Source organism: Peromyscus californicus, unplaced genomic scaffold, assembly GCF_007827085.1.
Source record: "Peromyscus californicus insignis strain IS unplaced genomic scaffold, ASM782708v3 Scaffold_11__1_contigs__length_118956290, whole genome shotgun sequence".
NCBI classification, from domain to species: domain Eukaryota; kingdom Metazoa; phylum Chordata; class Mammalia; order Rodentia; family Cricetidae; genus Peromyscus; species Peromyscus californicus.
In genome coordinates this window covers 58000507-58021565 of record NW_026294402.1, presented here as the reverse complement: position 1 = coordinate 58021565, position 21059 = coordinate 58000507, and the positions used below count along the sequence as shown (strand labels likewise).

General features: G+C 42.5%; 1 protein-coding gene across 3 annotated transcripts in view; it reads left to right on the top strand.

Annotated features, from left to right (window-relative positions):
• Map2k5 (mitogen-activated protein kinase kinase 5) overlaps positions 1 to 21059 on the top strand; it is a 256460-nt gene that overhangs the window by 62280 nt on the left and 173121 nt on the right. For all 3 annotated transcript variants that reach the window (XM_052763441.1, XM_052763433.1, XM_052763451.1), the window contains 2 exons: positions 4991 to 5039; positions 12770 to 12834. In XM_052763441.1, coding sequence (XP_052619401.1) covers positions 4991 to 5039; positions 12770 to 12834 — 114 coding nt within the window. The remainder of the gene's footprint in view (positions 1 to 4990; positions 5040 to 12769; positions 12835 to 21059) is intronic.

Sequence of the window (21059 nt, the reverse complement as noted above, 5' to 3'; positions counted from 1 at the left end):
TTCTTTTCTTCCTCGCCTTCTCCTTTAATCTGGCTAATCTTGACAACCTTGGAGAACCAAACTATCTTCTGATCGCTGTTCTTGATCACCATTTACCCACCAAATGATAGCAGGTGCCCTGTGTGGATCCATGTCACCACCTACCTGCCAGGCTATAGCAAGTGCCCTGTGTGGACCCCTGTGCCCCACCTACCCACCAAGCTATAGCAAGTGCCCTGTGTGGACCCCTGTGCCCCACCTACCCACCAAGTGATAGCAGATGCCCTGTGTGGACCCCTGTCACCACCCACCTGCCAGGCTATAGCAAGTGCCCTGTGTGGACCCCTGTCACCACCCACCTGCCAGGCTATAGCAGGTGCCCTGTGTGGACCCCTGTGCCCCACCTACCTGCCAGGCTATAGCAAGTGCCCTGTGTGGACCCCTGTGCCCCACCTACCTGCCAGGCTATAGCAGGTGCCCTATGTGGACCCCTGTGCCCCACCTACCTGCCAGGCTATAGCAGGTGCCCTATGTGGACCCCTGTGCCCCACCTACCTGCCAGGCTATAGCAGGTGCCCTGTGTGGACCCATGTCACCACCCACCCGCCAAGCTATAACAGGTGCCCTGTGTGGACCCCTGAGCCGTACCTACCCACCAAGCTATAGGAGGTGCCCTGTGTGGACCCCTGTCACCACCTACCCACCAAGTGATAGCAGATGCCCTGTGTGGACCCCTGTCACCACCCACCTGCCAGGCTATAGCAGGTGCCCTGTGTGGACCCATGTCACCACCCACCCGCCAAGCTATAGCAGGTGCCCTGTGTGGACCCATGTCACCACCCACCCGCCAGGCTATAGCAGGTGCCCTGTGTGGACCCCTGTGCCCCACCTACCTGCCAGGCTATAGCAGGTGCCCTGTGTGGACCCTGTGCCCCCCCCCCTGCTTCTTTGGACTATAGCAGTGAGCACATCGGAGCAGCATCATCTTGGTCCCCAGTACCTTCAGTGCTCTAAGAGGGCAGTGACGACAGTGTGCCCGCTGCAAGCCCTGGTCTGAGGTGTGGCACCCGAGTGCTTGCTAGGATGAGTGAGTAGGTGGCTGTGTATACTTATGTGTACTTCCACTTCTCCCTGTGATTGAGTTCTCCCAACTTACTCTGTTTTTATGGCATCGTTTCTAGTCCTTTTAATTTCTTTTTGGTTTTTCTTTTTAGTTTCTGAGACAGCATCTCGCACTATAGACCAGACAGCCTAGAACTCACCATGCAACCAACATTGACCTTGAAATCACAGCAGTCTTCCTATCTCAGTCTTCTAAGTGCTAGGGTTATAGATAAGAGCAACCATATCCAACTCTACCTTAATAAAAACTGTGTATGGGTACTGTGCCTGCAGGCATGCATGTGTACCATGTGCATACAGTGCCTGTGGAGCCCAGAAGAGGGCATCAGATGCCCTGGAACTGGAGCTACAGGTGGTTCTGGGCCTCTTTGTGGATGTTGGAAATGGAACCCGGGTCCTAGGCATGAGCAGCCAGTGCTCTTAACCCCTGAGCCATATCTCTTGCCCTCAGCCCTGTGCTTCATTCTTTCACACTTTGGATAGCTCAGTGTCTTTCCTCAGGTGTTATAGCCAGCTTACAATTAGTTCAATTACATCTTAAAACATTTTAAAAGGGGTTTTGGTAACTCAAGTTCTTATAAAACAGAAATGAAATGTTGAATAATCAGAGTCCAGAACAAATTTACTGGATGAAACTTTTTGTTTTTTCATGCTAAAACTTGAACCTAAGACCTTGCACATGCTAAACATATATCTACCCCTAAGTACTACTCCCCCTACCCTTTTTAAAACTAGATTAACACATATAGATACAAGCATGAATATGGAATCAGTGTTCCCTCTGTTACTTTTAAAGAATAAGTTGTCTTTTGGCATAGGTGAATGATCATTTGTTAGACTAAGCTTGTCAACCCACATGGTCTTCCTTGGTCATAGTTACTGAATTCAAGTCCCTCTGCCAAGGCCTTTCTAAACAGCATGGCCTTCTCCTTCTGTAAAATTAGGATGATTAAGCTCTCTGTCCATCCACTGCTAGTGTAAGATTGATGGAGCTTTGTTAAGGAATCACATTTGTTGCTTGGATGAAGGGCCTTTAGTAAATGCCATGAATGTGCTATTATTTAAGTTTATGACATAATGGACTGTCTGTGGAGGGAACACAGTGGAAAGCCTTTGTTTGATTGTTTATGTCTTTAGAATAACCAGAATTGCCAAATAGAGAGTCATTTTTGGGAATACCAAGATTTGGGCGGTGGTGGCGCATGCCTTTAATCCCAGCACTTGGGAGGCAGAGGCAGGCGGATCTTTGTGAGTTCGAGGCCAGCCTGGCCTACAGAGCGAGATCCAGGAAAGGCGCAAAGCTACATAGAGAAACCCTGTTTCGGAAAACCAAAAATAAATAAATAAATAAATAAATAAATAAATAACCCCAGAGATTTAAATATTTCTCAGACAAGTGTGTGTAAGTGGAAGTGATAATCTGAATTTGGACAAGATCTCTGTAAGTTCCTGAGGGCTAACTTGGGAGAATGTGCCGTAGCCCTGCGGCAGTGCCTGGCATTGCTCAGCACTCTAAATGGAACTACCATGACTATGTTGGTAATTGGACTGATTTTGAGGCAGCTGCTCATTTTTTGGTATATACTGTAGCTTTTGTTCCAGCCTACAAAATTCTTGACTATTTCCTTAGCTGATTGCACTCTGGAGGACATTATTAACCTAGAATCCTAAGAAGGCGTATCTTAGACGGTTTTTAAAAAGCAGGAACTGGCTAGGCGGTGGTGGCACACACCTTTAATCCTAGCACTCTGGAGACAGAGCCAGGTGGATCTCTGTGAGTTCAAGGTCAGCCTGGTCTACAGAACAAGATCCAGGATAGGCACCAGAACTACACAGAGAGATCCTGTCTCAAAAAAAACAAACAAGCAAAAAGCAAGAACTGAGGCCTAGTAGTCTCTGTTGGACCACAGAAGAATTTTAAGGAATGGTGAGAGAGAATGATTATCAGCTGAAGGCCCAGCTTGAAGTCTGAGGTCATCTCCAGTTTTATGTATTAAAAGTGTCAGGTGGAATACCAATGTGGTTCAGGTTAGGTCCTGATCCAGTTTGCTTCCTGGTATATTTAGACCTTTATGTCTTTCCATGTTACCACTACACCTGTCACAGAGTAATCTGACCTCCATTTCTTGAACATTTAGCACCTGGCTGTTCAGGGACAAGGAGGGGGCGGAGCATACTAGAATAATTTGAGGTTTCTGTTCTCAGGGAGCTTCCAGTCTCAGACAAGAGTGTAGAGGAAGATCCACACTGGTAAAAACCAGAAGGGGGAGTTTATCTGGCAGGGATAGTGTGGGCAGTTGAGGCTAGAGCTGGTCAGCTCTACATTTCAAAGAGAATAGTAGGGTTGTTTTTTAAGATTTATTTATTTACTTGTTTGTGTGCAAGTGTTTGGCCCTCGTATGTGATGTCTGTGCATCATGTTCATGCAGTGCCTGCAGAGGCCAGAAGAGGGTGTCAGAACTGAAGTTTCAGATGGTTGTGAACCACCATGTGAGTGCTGGGAACCAAACCCGGTTACCTTGAAAGAGCAGCCAGTGCTCTTAATCACTGAGCTTTCTTTCCAGCCTGGGAGGTGCCATTTTATACCCCTTGTTCCTTAGTGGGGTGATTGTGTAGAGGTTTAACCTGTTACAAACCTTGAGAACTTCATACAGCCATCCCTCTTTCTTAAGCACTTTGACTAAATTTATCTGCAGAAATGTTTACATGATGTTTTATCTTCTGCTACAGAAAAAATGCCTGAGGTAATCAGCTAATAAAGAAGAAAGGTTTATTGTAGTCCACAGTATAGACAGTTTCAGTGCACAGTTAGGTCCCACTGATTTCTGCCTGATGCTAGGGCAGCATTCCATAGTGGGACCATGTGGTGAATGAAACTGGTCACTTCCTGGTGAGGGAAGCAGAGAAAGGCAAAACGAAGGAGGTGGGTATCCCACAATCTCTGTGGAGAGCATGCCCCCAACAAACTTCAACATGACACCAGGCCCCACTGTTCTAAGTACTGAGGTCAGGGCCTGTGGGATGCGCTCTGTCTTACTAGGTCGCAAATAGCCATATATGTTCAGAGGACATTTTAATAATCACTAAATAATCATGGAAGCTGCGTTTCCTAGGAAAGCAAAGAAAAGAGAAGGCAGCCTGTGGTGTACAATTTGGTAATGTTTCATTTGGCTGGTTACCTATAATGCGGATATGCTGCCTATTTTATAGAGAGAGGAATTGACATTCCAAGAGAGCTGCTGACAGTGGCTACTGTGTATCTGTTTCCAGGAAGCCGAATGAGTAATAACTCTTATCTGTAGTAAGAGACCAGAGTGTAATCCGTCTGTAGTTTAGAGTTCTGTAATCTTTGCTGCTGGAGAATAGTCCCAGGGTGCACGTGTTCAGCGTTCTGTGTATCAGGTGTGAAGCCCAGAAATCATGTGGAGGGGCTACTGGCCCGCTACATAGTCTGCTTCCTAGACTCATGGGGCTTCAGTCCTCCTTGATTCTTTTGGCATTCTTAAAAACAACAGCAAAAACCATATACAGGGAAAGGGAGCATGGTCTATGCCTCAAACAAAGGCATATTTTAGTCAAGATTTTTATCATCATCATCATCATCATCATTATTATTATTATTAATTATTAGACAAGTTCTCATACAGCCTAGGCTGGCCTCACATTCCTTATGTAGCTGAGGATGATCTTGAACTGCTGCTCCGCTTGCTTCTTGGGATTATAGGTGTGTGCCAGCTCACTCTGTTACCTCTTTTTGAGGATCAGTGCAGGGCCTGGTGCATGCAGGCGAGTAGTCTGCCGCCTGAGCCGCATCCTCAGCCCCAGTCTAGAATTTGCAGTGGTGTTGAGAGTTGGTGACCTTGCCGCTGACAGTATCTTTTCTTTGCAGCTTGAAGAAGTCCTCGGCTGAACTGAAAAAGATACTGGCCAATGGCCAGGTAAGTACTGTTGCAGACTAAACATCAGAATAGTACTCTGTTACTGTCCAGAGTGTAGCCGTAGTAAGTATTAAGTGGTGAAGAGTGCACATTTCTTCTTGTCATAAATGAATGCCACAGACTAATTTGATTGGCAGAACAATCTGCAGCATGGTTTTCAACTTGAGCTAATGGGTTTCACTCCCAGCAGATTGAGGCACTGTGCACACACCCCACTGCCACCTCAGTTTAAAAAAGTTAATCAGTTCTGAACAAGTCATCAACCCGCAGGTTGTTGACAGGGCCCTGTGTTCTGAAGTGACTGTTTCTTTCATTGTCTTTGGGGACAAAAGGGGAAGACTGTTACTTTCCAGCCTTAGCTCCTCTTTTGTCCAGAGACCAGCACTGGCTTTTGTGGGGACTGAAGCCAGGCTGGGCAGACTGTGGCACACGAGTCCCTGGGCTTCAGGGAACCTTGGTTTGCCTTGTCGAAGGGCCATCTGAAACTGAATGACCTACCCCGGCCAGGAAGGACAAACAGGCCTGCAGGCCACTTATTTTTCACTAATTTTGATTCAAGTAAATGGACACTTCTGAAAAAGTATAGTGCTTTTAAACATTCACTGGTAAATGAAGCAACCTACAGGGGCTGCAATTCCTCAGCAGCAACATAAATGCGTTTTAATGTGTGTTACTGCGCAGACCCTTTGATAGCCTTGCAGGCAGCGCCTGTCCATTGCGATCAAGCCTGCCTATTAGGCTCTATTGACCGAGACATCTGTGTCACTGCAAATAAAAGACTCTTATTGATTTTCCTAACTGCTCTTCACTTCCGCCCGTGTTTCGAAGGCTGAGATCTTAATTATCTCCGATGCTTATTCAGTGCCTCCGCACACCAACCTCTCCAAGCCTTGTTGCCATTTTGTGAATCAAGGACTTGTAGTGGAGCATGTCGAGAGGACAAAGCTGGATCCTCACACTTGTCCCCTCATACCACCTGTGACGTGTGCATGTCACATGCAGAAGTACTTCTGCAAGTTTGGCACACAGTCTTTTGAATAGTTACAAAAAATTGAGTTGATCTGGTTCTCACAGCCTCTCAGCCAGTGTGCTTAAACTCTAGTCATTAAATCCTTCACATACAGTGGGAGAGAATCTGGCTTGGTGGAGTTTGTGTGTCTGTCTAATCCTAGTAGTCTCAAATTCTGAGATAGACTATGCACATTCTACACCAGAGTCACACCCTCAGCCTCCAAATGTTAGATTGCATTTACTTACTACTTTTGCCTTGGATTTAGTTTAGGGCAAGGTCTGAACCTGCTACGTGTGCCTGGTATGTGTGCAGATCCAGCATGAACAAAAACCAGAGTGCTGCGCCCAGGCTGTTTATATATCTTCGGCATGCTTGCATTTTCATTACTAATTGTAATTTATGTACAAGTCACTCGTGTTCTTCAGCTGGAAAATATATTTCAAAATAGACATAAATTAAGAAGTTTTAACTACATTTGTTCAACCTAGGCAATGGAAAATAGCCTGTCATACAGTCTTCTTTCCAAAATGAAAACCACTTTCTTTTCACAGTGAGTGCGTGCACACACACACACACACACACACACACACACACACACACACACACACACACACCAGCATTCTCAAATGCCCCTAATGTTTTGACAAAAAACACAGCCCCACAAATATCATAGTAGGGTCAGTTATGAGGGTCTCCGCAGTGGGAGATTGGCTTGCAATGGTTTTGACACTTAAATATTGTTTATTGCTTTCTCTTGGGAATATGCTAGCCCCACAGTAAACAGTGTGGCAGTTTCTTTCTTTTTATTTTTAAAGATCAGCTTATCTTATGCTTACTTTTGCTCAAACATAAATAAATAAATAATGAGAGGCGAGAGTGCTTCTCCTCCTTTCAAAACACCTACTTGTACTAATTCCTCTGTGGGTGCCGGGGAGTAACTGACTGAGGGTGAGATTGCGTTGTGGTGAAGTAATGCAGATGGTGTGGGCGTCTGTAAATCGCAGGGCTGAACGCTGACACCATTGGATATGGAAGATGTAAGTCACATTTAACGATACTTGAACACTTGAGTGTAGTTTTATTTTAGTGGTTTAAGCTCTCAAGCATTAATAATGATTTGCCTTTCCACTAGCCTCCACTTAGATTTCATAAGGAATTCATATTAATCATTAACAGAAAGGGACATGATTCTTCAAGATAATCAAATATTGACAGGTTAGAAATAGCTTTCTGCCTGGGTTCATTGATATAGGTTATGTGATATAAATATTTATTTCTTTTCTGTCACTCAGAGTAAATGCCACCAATTGATTCAGCATTGATAGAGTGTCAACAGTTCATAAGAAACATTTGACTGGCTTGTGTTTTCCGATTAGTCTCTGCTCTATAAAGTGGGATTTACTAAATCTCCCCAATTGTCTGCTCATAGAGTGTGACGCCTTCTGAAACCATTATTGCTTCGATTTGTGAAGCAAAGGTCTTATGCTCGGACTTGGTTCTGTCAGGCCTTACGTATAAAATAGGATTAATTGAGCATTTTTATTTTAATGATTTATAAACGATATACTTATTCTTTTTAACACAGTCAGACAATAAACAAAGAACATAGTCTTTGCTAATCCATAATTGAATTCTGTTTCATTGTCCCCATTAATTTCATTAATATGTTAAATCAAGGCCCATTTTGCAAATTTACCTTTAGTCTCTAGAATGGAGCTGTTTTTTTTTCCCCGTTACCACTCTGTGGTGGGGGATTCCAGTTTCCAGCTCAGTTAGTAAATCAAAAGATGTTTGGGGCCTCTTTTATTGAGAGCTGTGAATCAGACTTGCCGTGGGATTTTTGGAGTGTGCTTTCCCCGACTGGAGGTCCAGCCTGGCTTTGTCTGTCTAATGTTGGCCCTGAGTTTGAAAATGACTGGAAAGAGCCCAGAGGGTCAATTCAAAGGATTTAAAAAAAAAAAAAAATAGTAGTCACTCCATGGACCTGTGACATTTACCTCTGTGTCTCTAAAGTGGTCTCTTCCTTTTGTTTTTTGATTTTGCAGCGAGATTGGCTATATTTCCTGTCTTTGTAAGTCCAGGTTAACCCTCTGAGAAGTCACACTACAGCCAGCTCCTTTCCTGCCACACTTCTGTTGCTTCCACAGCTGTAAAAACTACCTTAAAACTCAGTCAGCACCAGCATGTGAAACTCTCCAGTTCTAAATGGTGGGACCTTAGCTCCCTCGTGAACACTGAGGCAGAAATGAGGCCGAGTGTGAATCAGAACTGCAGAGCCCCTCTTCCTGCCCACACATAGCCTGCCCTCAGTGGTGGCTGCTGTCTCCACTGCTCCCTTGGCCCCTCTTCTCTGTGAACAGAACAGAGGTACTGCCAGTCATTTGCTTTCTTGTTTGTGGATATGTAACTCCTGCAGCTTTTCCTTCCTCTTCCCTCATTTCTGTTGTTTTGCTTCTTATTTGCTTTTTAAAGTTAAAACAAGGAAAATCAACTATAATGCAACACTGGCATCTTTATTAAGTTAAAAAACAGTCTCACATCTTTATAGCTTGGAAAGCTCTGTGGGGTGTGGTGGTTGGTGGTGTGTAGTAATAGTAGCTCATGCATGTATGTACACGCCAGTATGTGCACACATGGAGGTCAGAGATTGACCTTAAGTGTCCTCCTCTATTGCTGCCCACTTTATTTTTTGAGACTGGGTCTTTCACTGAACTTAGAGCTCATGATTTTGGTTAGCTTGCTGGCTAACAAACTCTGAAGATCCTCCTGCCTCTCCTGGCTCTGGGGCTGCAGGTGTATGCGTCCGTGCCCCATTTTTATGTGGTGTTGAGGATATGAACTCAAGTCCACATGCTTCCATAACAAGCATTTACCAACCCAGCCACCTCCATAGCACATGAGCTAAGTGTTTGGCTTTTTAAATTTATTTTCTTAGAAATAAATGAAATTTATTTATTTTGAAAATTGCTTTTAACCTCTGAGAGCCTTTTGGTCAGTGACTGCCTGTCTGTGCACATTGACCATTGGAAAGGAGTGTTCCCCCATCCTGCACCCAAGACAGATTGTTGGTGGGTAGTGCTGAACTGGTGTACTTACCAACAAGTTATATAACCTCATGAATTAGGTTAAATGGCCTTAACATGCTATAAAACTGTTGTTTGTATGTCCTCACTATAGTAGTCACATGAATTGCTCCATAGGTTTATAAATTCCACCTCCATTTCTTAGTAAACATGATTCCTATGCTTCATTTTGAAAGGCTGATTTAATGTGCTTATCTAATTATAAATGGCAAAAATGCTATTAGCTGTTTTTTATAGTTTTATATCATGTGAAATCCTCAATATTTTTGAAATTCAGTTCATGAGCTCTGCTTTAATAAGCTTTTGTTTTTGCAAGATGATATGATATAATATGATATGATATGATATGATATGATATGATATGATATGATGTGATATGATATGATATGATACAAGCCATGTACCTGTAGTCCCAAACTCAGGAGACTGAGACCAGGAAAAAAAATTACTTGACTGTAGGAGTTCAAGACCCTGTCTCATAAAAGAAGCAAATGGAGCCCATACTTTTAAAAACATGAGAAATAGCCAGATGGTAGTGGTACACGCCTTTAATCCCAGCACTCAGGAGGCAGAGCCAGGTGGATCTCTGTAAGTTCGAGGCCAGCCTGGTCTACAGAGCGAGATCCAGGACAGGCACCAAAGCTACACAGAGAAACCCTGTCTCGAAGAAAAAAAAAACAAAAAACAAAAAAAACCCACCACCAACAACAAAAAAAAACATGAGAAATATTCATATGCTATAAAGACATAGAAAACTCATAAGCAAACAGAAAAGGAATCTGATAGAGATATGTTCATATTATTAAATTATTTATTTATTGAGATAGGGTCTCACTGTATAGCTCTGGATAGCCTCTAACTCACTGTGTAGACCAGGCTGGCCTCAAACTCACAGTGATCCTCTTGCCTATGCCTAACTAGTGCTAGGATTAAAGGAGCACGCCACCCTGCTTGTCAGTTTTATTTATTTGTTTATATGTGTATATGCCTGCTTGTCTGTATGTACACCGTTTGTATGCAGTACCCACAGTGGCTAGAAGAGAGCATCAGATTCTTCTGGAACTGGAGTTACAAGCGGTTGTGGACCTCCCAGTGTGGGTGCTAGGAACAGAATCCATGTCCTCTGCAAGAGCAGCAAGTGTTCTTGACCATTGAACCATCTCTCTGGCTATTGATATTTCTTAATATTACAAAAATACTATCGGCTCATTGCCTGGGAAAAGGCCTTCCATTCCTTGAAACAGCAGAGTCTCTTTGATCATTTATTATGGGTGTAGTCTTTTAAAGTAGTACGCTTTTAGAAACTACAATTCAGAACCTCTTCTATGTTTGTGCTCTTGCATAATCTTCCTCAATATCTGGGGGATTCCATAATTTCATCTTAATTTGTAGCACTCACTCAGGAACACATGCAACAACAGGCTTTGCTTCCCCTCAACGTCTCACCAGCCTTCCTCTTGAGGCTCAAAGTCCCTCCCCCGATGTTGCAAACCTATCGTTCTTGATGAAGTTGCCATGTGGGAATACTGGCCACTCCTCTTTTGGGAGTATTCTTGGGATCGTGAGTGTAGATGATCAGAGATACTCATATCTTGCCCTTTGCCAGTGGGAAGGACTTGCTCACAAATATTAGCCCTCCCAGAACCCAGACTCTCTGTGCTACATCCCAACTGCCCTTTGACCTTAGTGCCACCAATTCAGAGTTTGTGCACTTGACTAAGTGACATTTCTCTCTCCTAGAAATTTACTTCGAGCCACAGTGAGAATGTATCTCGTTAGGCAAGTTAATGGTGCAAATTAGGTTGTTGGAGGCATGTTTAGATTACCTAGAGAAATGCTCTCAGGGAATTGGCTTGGTAGCTGTTCATACCTGCCAGTAGACACCACTGTTTATGAACCCTTCATCAATCAAAGCGAAGCAAGCGGCAGCAGTCCTGCTCGCTTAACAGCTCAGGTCACTTCCTGGGCTGCTGTTCTCAATGCTGTTGGAAAAGGTGTCATTTAAGTCCAGAGTAATGTGGCTTTCTTTCCTTCATGCCACATCTTTTCTACAGGGTAAAATATCATTTTATTACATTAGTAGTTTAAAGGTCATGAAGAACAGAATTTTCCTGGAATGGGGAAGCAGTTGGCAATTTTTCTGACTTGTCTGCCAGTGTTTTCCCACTGACCTTAAATATAGCAATTAGCTGATTGTAAATTGCATCAATCAGGTTGTACAACAATTAAATCTGGTGCTGAATTGACCCTCACACATGAGTCTGTCGATACTCTTTTAGGAATTGGCAAAATGGCTTGGCAAGGAGGCTGTCGCTTTTGCTTGCCCCACACACTTCATTATCACAGTCCTCTCTGAAGCTTCAGCCACAGAAATGTATAGGAGAAAACCGTTTCCCTTGATAAATGAAGCCCTGCTTTATTCAGTAGGTGGGAGTTCAGAGCAGAGCAAATATTTAAAGCTTTACTATAATAATGGTCCAAAAGCAAACTATTATTTTCCAAGTGATATTGAATTAAGAACTCCATCCATTTTCTGCCCAATGCAAGGCAGTGCAATTCCCTGGAAATTGATTTTTTTTTCAGGGCTTACTTTCCCAAGCTTTAGCTATATGGAAAACAATACCTTTATTAAATCTACTTTGTGAATAAAGTTGGCAGTTAATTTTTATGCAACCGTACCAGTGTCTAAAGAATTACTGAGTATATCAAATGGAGTCTGGCTAGCCTTAAAGCCATTTGATAAATGATTATTTAGAGAGTCCCTTAAAGACTTGAAAGCATTACTTTGTGGGTGCCAACATAATTTACCTTCCATTCATGATTACAAACAAGAGTGGTGTTTTTGGTGTAAGTTTTGTCGAACCTTAGAAAACATGCATGCTGTCTTGTATATTAAGTTATAGGAGTGACATTAGTTGATATCACACACATGCTGTGTGTTCTCTGTAGACATTGAGATGTTGGTGTGTGATATGGCATTTACCAGTCAGCATAATATGATTTCTACCCAGCTATTGCTGTGTACTAACTTCCCATTTGCAAAGCAAACCTCTTTCCACTTGAGGAAAATGATAAACGTTATTCAGTTTGCTTAGTGTTAATTATAGGGTCACCCAAGGAGTTTTCAGGGGCTGGTTTATTTACACAGCATGCATAAATTACTGGCTGTGTGTGTGTGTGTGTGTGTGTGTGTGTGTGTGTGTGTGTGTGTGTGTTCGTGTGTGTGCGCGCGTGTGTGCACAAGTGCTAGTTGGTGTGTGAGGTCATACCAAGCTTGGCTTTGGTCCTGTGTGTCTCTACTTGGCATTAGTTCTGTGCCATGCTGGAGACCATTTTCCTGTCAGTGTCTCTGACCTGACCCTTCTGAGCTATGTTATATCATTCCATTTTGACACCTTTTATCAAACTTTAATGAAATGACCCAGGCAAACAAATTGTCATTAAACTTTCCATCACTTTGTCCCTTGGTATCGTCTTTTATAAATTGGACAGCAAATGTCGTATTGATCCTCTCGTTCTTGCGGCTGAACTTGGAATGACCCAGCCTGCTTGTTGTTTATGGCCCAGAGTTGCTTTCCTTGACATTTCCATCCGCAGCATGACACCCTTTTTGTTTTTCTTTCTTTCCTGTGGAGATGAATGAACAAGACATACGGTATCGAGACACCCTTGGTCATGGCAGCGGAGGCACAGTCTACAAGTGAGTAGTCATTCTGTGTAAACTTTCTGTCTGCTTGGCCAAGTGCTGAGAGCCAAGTACCTCGTGTCCACCACTGCTTGGATTTTATTTCCGTATTTGACACCAGAATCTGCAAGGCAACTTCTATTTTCTCGGGAATTGCCTGAAAATGCATTTATATTGCCTTTTTAATATTTCTGAGTCTGCATCTCTCCGGGGTAAGTGGTTACTAGTCCACCATTAGCAAGCGTGCCTTTTTACTGGCCTGAAGTTTAGCACATGTTTTTCTTTGCTCTTTAACACCATTACTTATTATTATTATTTGTGAAACTTGTTCTCACCTTGTGCTGGCCCCTTGCCTGTTTACAGCTATGCCCAGTGGAAACCAAACCTTACAAATACCATTGCTGTGCCCTGTGTTGACACTGTTATTAAAAAGCCTTCTTCCTCTCGTGTTTCCCTCTCTCCTCACCCTGTTCCCTCGAGAGCATTTCTGCACACATTGATGAATATGTTAAGTTAGAAGACTCTCCCAAATTCCAGTTGTAGTGATCTTACCCTAAAGGAGTGTTCATTTTCATATTAAAAAATGCTAAGCATAAAAAAAACAGTTTTCTCGACAGGGAAGTCCCTCTCACGGCAGTGCAAAGTTTAAACTACATAATGTAATATGTGGCACTTAATAGTCTGCAGTGGTGTATGAAAAATATTCCACTAGGAATTAACAAATTCATCCTCCATAAGAAAGCCCTCAGGGTAACAGAGCTTTCTCGCACACACACCAGCCCCATGCCGCATTGTGCTTCTGTTTTTACCATAGATATTGTAATATTAAAAATAATTGGGGTTATAAAAGAATTAATTTGTATTCTGATTGGTTCCCCGTGAACCCAGCATGTCCTTGTGTTGATACCACCTTGGCATAGAATTGAACAAGGAGTTAAGAGATCCTTCAAGTCATCTGATCTAGTCATCCACCCAGGATTCAGGTCCTCGGGTACAGCCAGGATGTGAGCCCTCTCCTGGGACTTCAGTTCTCAGGTACAGCCAGGATGTGAGTCCTTTCCTGGGGCTTCTGACCCCCGAGGTACAGCCAGGATGTGAGTCTTCTCCCAAAACATAGTTCTTTAAGAACTTAAGCCAGGCTTGGCATCATGTGCCTTCAATTGCAATACTCAGGAGGCAGAGGCAAGTGGATCTCTGTGAATTTCGGGCTAGCCAGAGATGCATAGTGAGGTCCTGTCCACCAAACAACAGCAACAACAACAACAAAAACCTTTAGTAATCACAGTCCTTGGGATGCTTGCTGGGGCAGGAAGATTGTTAAGAGTTTGAGGTCAGCATGGGCTAATGGTGAGTTGATGGCCAGTATAAACCATAGTGTGTGACCATGTCTCAAAAAAAATTAAAAAACAAAAAACAAACTAAGAGAATGTATATTCATCTTCTAGATTATTTTTCCCTCAGACAGTTTAATAATGTGAATTGTTGGTCTGAAATTAAGTCCTACCCCGATGATGCTAGAATTGAACCCAGGGCCCAGAGCTCCTGAGCTGTACCTCCAATACGGATGTTAAAATTTTAATCATCTGTAAAATTGTAATACAAATTAAAAAAAAGGAGGAGTGTACAGGAAAGTAGAAATAACTTGTCCATTTCCCCAAGGGAAGATTACAACCTGAAATTATGCTGCTGTTGTTTAAAAACATTTTTAATCATGTTGAAATATAAAATTTATCATCATCATAACTATTTTATGCAATTTTTTTTTCTTCAGACATGGTCTCACTGTGTAGCTCTGCCTGGCTTGGAACTTATTATGTAGATTAGGATGGCCTGGAACTCACAGAGAGATCCACTTGCCTCCACCTTCTGAGTACTAGGATTAAGATCATGCTCCAGCATACCTTGCTTTGTAAGCATTGTTAGTGTGTGGTTTAGTGGCGTTAGTACATCCCCACTCAGAAGCTGCCACCAGTCCCCCCTATCTACGGCACTCTCTTGGAGAATTCTCCCACTGGATAGTCTTGTTTACTCCCTTACACTTGTGTTTAGCCATAAAGCTGGGCTAGAAATCCTTTCATTGCGACTGAAATGTCCCTTGAACATTTCGCAATGTCTGTGTCACAGGTTCTTTTAGTTGTTGGAATGCTGATGCTTCTCCCAAGGGTTCACCTAGCTGCCATCATCCACACTCGTGTGAGTCTCACAGGGTTACTGTTTGGACAGCAGTTGCTTAGGGAAGGTGAACAGCAGTGTCATGGTGATGGAGTACTTTATTTAATTAGTACATTTCTCATTAAAAAAAAAAAAACCTCCCATGTATCCTATTGCCTATGCAATTCTTTTACTTGTATATTTTGTTTTGAAACTGGATCTTGCCACATTGCCCAGCCTGGTCTTGAAGTCCTTGGTTTAAGCAATCCTCTTGTCTCAGCTTCCCGAGTACAGGTGTGTGTCACTGCAGTTGGGTCATATCTAGTTCTTAAGGAGAAGGACTGTGAAGATACCCGACCGCAAAGCCACTGTGGTTGATGACTGCCCTTCATTTCTGGGCTGCAGTGTGCAGTGTCCTTGTGACCCTGGCTTTCAGTTCTCCACGGAACAATGCTCTAGGCATAAGAATGGAGTTCAGTTGACTGAAGCCTTTAAGGAACACTGTTTGGTGTGTTGTGATTGGGTTTCTCTTACACCAAGTTTACCTTAATAGTGTTTACTATAAGAATTGTGGGGTTTTTTTTTTTTTTAGAAATAAAGTGATTACATTAGAGGCTATGGTACATAAACTAGATGAAGAAAATATTGGAAAATCCACTCATTGGTAACAAAACTGCCTAATGGGTCTATTTAATTTTTTTCTTAGGAAGTATAATAAAGCTAATAAGTGTGCATCAAAAGTCTAATATTTCAATCTTTTCACTTCACTTGTTAGGATGTTGTAAATTTCAAGTGATCTGGTACCTCATGTAACTGCAATGTATATTATTTAATAGTTGGCACATTTTGGTCATTTCAATCTAGATATTTCCTTCACTTGACTGTGTAAAAGCTGGCTCCAGACATCTGGACTGGTGTACTGTGGATTCTATGTAGGCCATTCTTTGAGTTTTGGTAGTCCCCTAAGCAGGTGGTTTTAGTTGGTATTTCTTATATTTGAGTCATAAAGGAAATTGAGATTTGAAGTATAGCCTATGTGTAGAAAGAGGGAAAGTTTGGGAAAAGAAAATGGGTGCATTTTCATTACTCCCTTACCCAAAGCCCTATAAATCTCCAAAAAACAATTTTTTTTTTTTACAGGAAAGGAATGTTTTATTTTCTGATTCACTATGAACTTAAAAAATGCAGAGGGTATAGAAGGCAGTATATGTTGTAGTTAAGTATGAGGGCTCTGAGTTTGAATTCCGTCTCTGTTGCTAACTAGCTATGTGAATCAGACAGTTTGTGTATAGTCTTCTGCCTCAATGTTACCATTTGTAGAGTGGGGTAATAGTACCTCTCTTTTCAGAGATTGCTGCACTTTTAAATGAGAGATCCACAGGAGGCCGAGCCCTGTGGCTGGCACTTTTCCATGGTGGCTTCTAGTAATGATGGTACTGACAGTGGAAACTTTGTTCATACTCTCATTTTTTGCCCTTGTGTGGCCATGGAGCTCAATTTGAAAAACATCTATAAAACTATCTCAGAGTCATATTTGGACTCAATTAACTTGGAGACATCTTCACTATGCTGCATGTTATATTTTTTATTTTCTATCCCACTAATAAAACATTATTATATCATATTATCACAATATGATTTTCTGCAAGCCTCACCGTGTTTTCCCTGGCATCACAGTTTGTTTCGGATTGTCACAGGATGGCTCGGATGGTATAAACCCCTTGTGCCACTGGAAAGTAAGAGGGCTCCCCTTTGTTTAGTCATTCATTGGCCGAGCCAGAACCCTAGGCAATGCCTCCTTTTCTTCTTTCTCCTAGGCAGTGTTTTTCCCCAAGGTCAGGCAGAATCTATTGTGTTCCTTTGTATTCCCTAGCATACAGGTCCAGCGTCCCAGGACTGAGGGATACTTGGTGCATGCTGGCTGAAGTAAGAAGGAGAGGAACCGAGGCCTTCCAGTCAGGTTTCGGTGGCTCCTTAATTGTACCCTTCCCTGTCTCTCTCCTCTAGAAGAAGGGGTTTCCAGACCAAGCACATCCATTTAATGATTAGTTCTCTTACAGAAGTTAAGATTTTGATGACTTGGCATCTCCTGGCCCAGAAAACTAGTCCCTGTTCCCCTTTCTTAGATAGTTTGTGGTACTGAAAACAGAGTGATTAACAGGCCCATTGCACATCTTGTAGATCCAAAGCCAGCCACTCGGGCTCTGCTTTGGACAGAGCTGCTGCACTCAGACTTTAGAAATGTAGGATGGTTAAGTCTTGAGATTTCATGGGGCTGCCCATTGGCTAACAGTCGCCCAAGTCACCAGAGGGGGCTGCCTGTTAGTTAATGGTCGCTTAAGTTACTGGAGGGTGCTTCCTGTTAGCTAATGGTCACCCAAGTCACTGAGGCTCATCACTTCTAGTTCTTGTATGTCTGTTTCCTAATGCGAATTCTTTAAGTCTTAGATTGTTACTGTTTTGATCATGAGTTCCAGTCTCTAGATGTTAGAAATTAGTAGTGAATTTTCTATGTCTAATTCCTTCCTGTGGTACGGTGATGAATCCTGTCTGGAACTGGGGTAAAATTTCCAGTGACATTATAGGTAGCATATATTCCACCCACATGGTGTTCATTATTTAAGACTTTTTTCTAGAGACAATATGAAGAAAAGGGGAGTAATTCTTAAGGGTTGGTTTCTGTTGTTTCCTTTAAGTGTTATTCATCAGGCACCAAACTGGGGACAGTCCTTGGAGGGAGTAGCAAAGATGCTCTGAGTTCATAAGTTACCTCTTGCCCCTGTGATATAACTATAAAAAAATAAATGTGTGCTTAGAAGCTGGGATTATAATAGGTCATTATAGTAATATGATTTATGTATTGAAAAGCAGAGTCTCTGATGGGCATTTACATAAAGTGGGAAAATAGATGAGTTATCTAATTAAATGCTGTTTAGTAGACAAAATATTTCAAAACCATAGGATTCCTAAAAACAATAAAACTGGCCTTGATGGTGAGAATATAGAGTGACACTGTCTTGATCGACAGCAGGCCCTGTAGACAAGAGTGGTCCATGGTGACATTGTAATCATCTAGAGCAGCGGTTCTCAACCTGTGAGTCATGATCCCTTTGGGGTTGCAGATCAGATATCTTGTGTATCAGATATTTAAAATACAATTCATAACAGTAGCAAAATTATAGTTATGAAGTAACAATGAAATAATTTTATGGTTGGGGTCACCACAACATAAGGGATTGTATTAAAGGGTCACAGCATCAGGAAGGTTGAGAACCACTGACCTAGAGGGTAGGTTGTAGGTATCTTTCACAGTGTATGTACACGCTCTGATGTCTGTATAACGCAGAATTGCCTAAATGGGTTTCTCAGACTGTGTGCCATTGTTGAGTGAGACACTGAAGTTAATTCCAGTCGGATTTTACTATTATTGAGATTACTTATTTAGAACCACACAGTCCTCAGAAGCTTTGGCTTCCTCTCTTACCAGCCAGCCTGCAGGTGTCAACCAGAAGCAGTGACCCTGTGCCTTCATATTTCCCCTGACATGTATCTCGTATATTAAAAGTAGTTTTTAAATGGTTTTGATATTGACCTGAGAGCCAGGGTGCTTGTTTGATTTATCTTGACCTTAAATTTCCAATGAAATGAAGAGCATTTTCTTGGAAGCCAAGATCATATTTTAAACAAGCAACAAGACATCATCCTAATGTAAAATTAAATACTTACATATGGCTGGATTGCATTATGGTACCACTTGGCAAGCAGGGATAGTAATGTTTTCAGAAAATCAATGAGTATTTGTCAAATAAAATTAATTATGTATGCTTCCCCCTCTCCCCCTGTCAGCACTCACCATTCTGGGTTTGTTTCCTGCAGTAATATGTACCGTATTGATCAGAAGCTGGAGAACAAACCTGTGCCCAAGCTTTCTCTCTATACCTTTCCCACCTTTCCCCACCACCCCTCTGTGTACACGTGCTCATATCCATTATGGCAATGATGGATTATTGGCATCTCACCAACATGACAGGATGTCACAGGTCGCTGAGCAGAGACTTTCAGACTATGTTTCCACTCGAATTAACTATTATTGAAATAGTTTATTGAGATTGAAGTATTGATCTTTTTTTCCCTCCTAACTGTAGCTTAAGGGAAGGAAGAGGAGGCAGTGGTGTTTTTGAAAGACACTAAATTTCATTTTTAAAAATCTCATTTATTTAGCCTTTTCTTCTTCCTATTTTATAGCCCTATAGTTTTATTGCTTGGAAAAGGGTATCTTGGCTTTATTTTTATGACAGTATAATTATACTTCAGAAATGCACTTGATTACTATGGGTAACAAAATTGTTCTACTATATTGGTTTGGCCAATATTGCTATACAAACAACTTTTCAGTCAATTGAGTCTGGTAAAAATCAATACATTATGGTAATATTTCAAGTAAGAATTTGCTGAATCTAGATGTTTCAACACATTCTCTTTCAGGGAAAAATAATTTTGAGATAGCAAGACTTCTTTGTAATATTTTATGTTAATAAAATGCTTTGTTTATGGAGAAATTTCAACTCCCCAGTGACGGTGATTATATGCAGGTACAAGATGCATTAGCATGCATCTGTTGACAGGAGATGGGAGAGATGCTGCTTCCATCTGAAGTCGGTTCTCTGGCAGCATCAGGAGGCCACCATCTGAGGGTGACGCCATCCTGCAGCATGCCCGTTGGCATTCATGAGGGGTTTTTCTCTGGTAGTAAGTTGACAGAGACATGCGTTCAAAGGAAGGAATGTGGGCAGATAATGAGGGCCTGGCAGTCGTGCCTCTTCAGACCTCCTCACTTGTTGACCTGCAAGTTCTGAGCATGTGTGGTGTCAAGCACCCCATGCCCTGAGAGACACAGAAGTTCTGTCCACAGGTGATACATGACCTCAGGCCAGACTGTGTATCTGTATGTGTGGACCACCGGCTCTGGGGGCATAAGGGACAGATCAGGAACATCCTTGTGGAGGAACTGATACTTGATCAGTTGGCTTTTACCCAGTGTAGAGAAAGTAAAAGGGATCTATGGAAGCAGCTGTTGCTGCAGCTGTCCAGTTGGCTATGTGCTAAAGGCTACTTGCTTTTATCCACTGTCTCTCTGAGTCATAGTCTCTCCCTGATGTTCTCCCACTGTGTGCTCCTTCCTCCCTGCAAGACATCCGTGTCTGAGTCATCTTGGCAGCAGTCCTCACAGTGCCTGGCATGTGCCTTGTCTACACTAAGTACCAAGTGTTTCTAGAACTAACCTGCAGAGGCAGGGTCTTCACACTGGGTAAATACAAAATGTTGACCTGGTAGGGGTCTTAGTTAGGGTTTCTGTTGCTGTGAAGGGACACCATGACCACAGAAAATCTTACAAAGGAAAACATTTAATTGGGTCTGGCTTACAGTTTCAGAGGTTGAGTCCATTATCATGGCGGGACAAGGCAGCATACAGGCAGACATGGTGCTGGAGAAGGAGCTGAGAGTTCTAAATCTTGACCCACAGGCAGCAGGAAACTATGTGCCACACTGGGCATAGCTTGAGCATATGAGAACTCAAAGTCCACCTCCATGCTGACACACTTCCTCCAACAAGGCCACACCTACTCCAAAAAGGCCACACCTCCTAATAGTGCCACTCCCTGTGGGCCAAGCATTTAAGCACATGAGGCTATGGGGGCCATACCTATTCAAACCACCACAGTAGGGTAACTCAAGAACTACCTAGCATATGCAGAAAGATGTGACTATTACCCAGAACTGCTGAGAAAAGAATTGTTCCTCTGACCTAGCCATAAACTGACTGCATAGATCCCCCTGTGTCTGAGAGAGCTAATGAAGAGCCCCCAAATGTAGCACCCAGCAACCATAAATATCTTATGCCAGACTGTTTCATTTCGCTGTTAAATTTTATCTTGTTATATATTTGTTTATTCCCTGAACTAGTAGTTACTGAATGTCACTGTGTGCCAGGACTGTTCTAAATACATGCAGTCTAGGGTCCCAAACAGAGGGGCCTCAGAGAAATAAATGCCAAAGTAAGAAGGTACTTGAGGGTGCTATGAAGTATG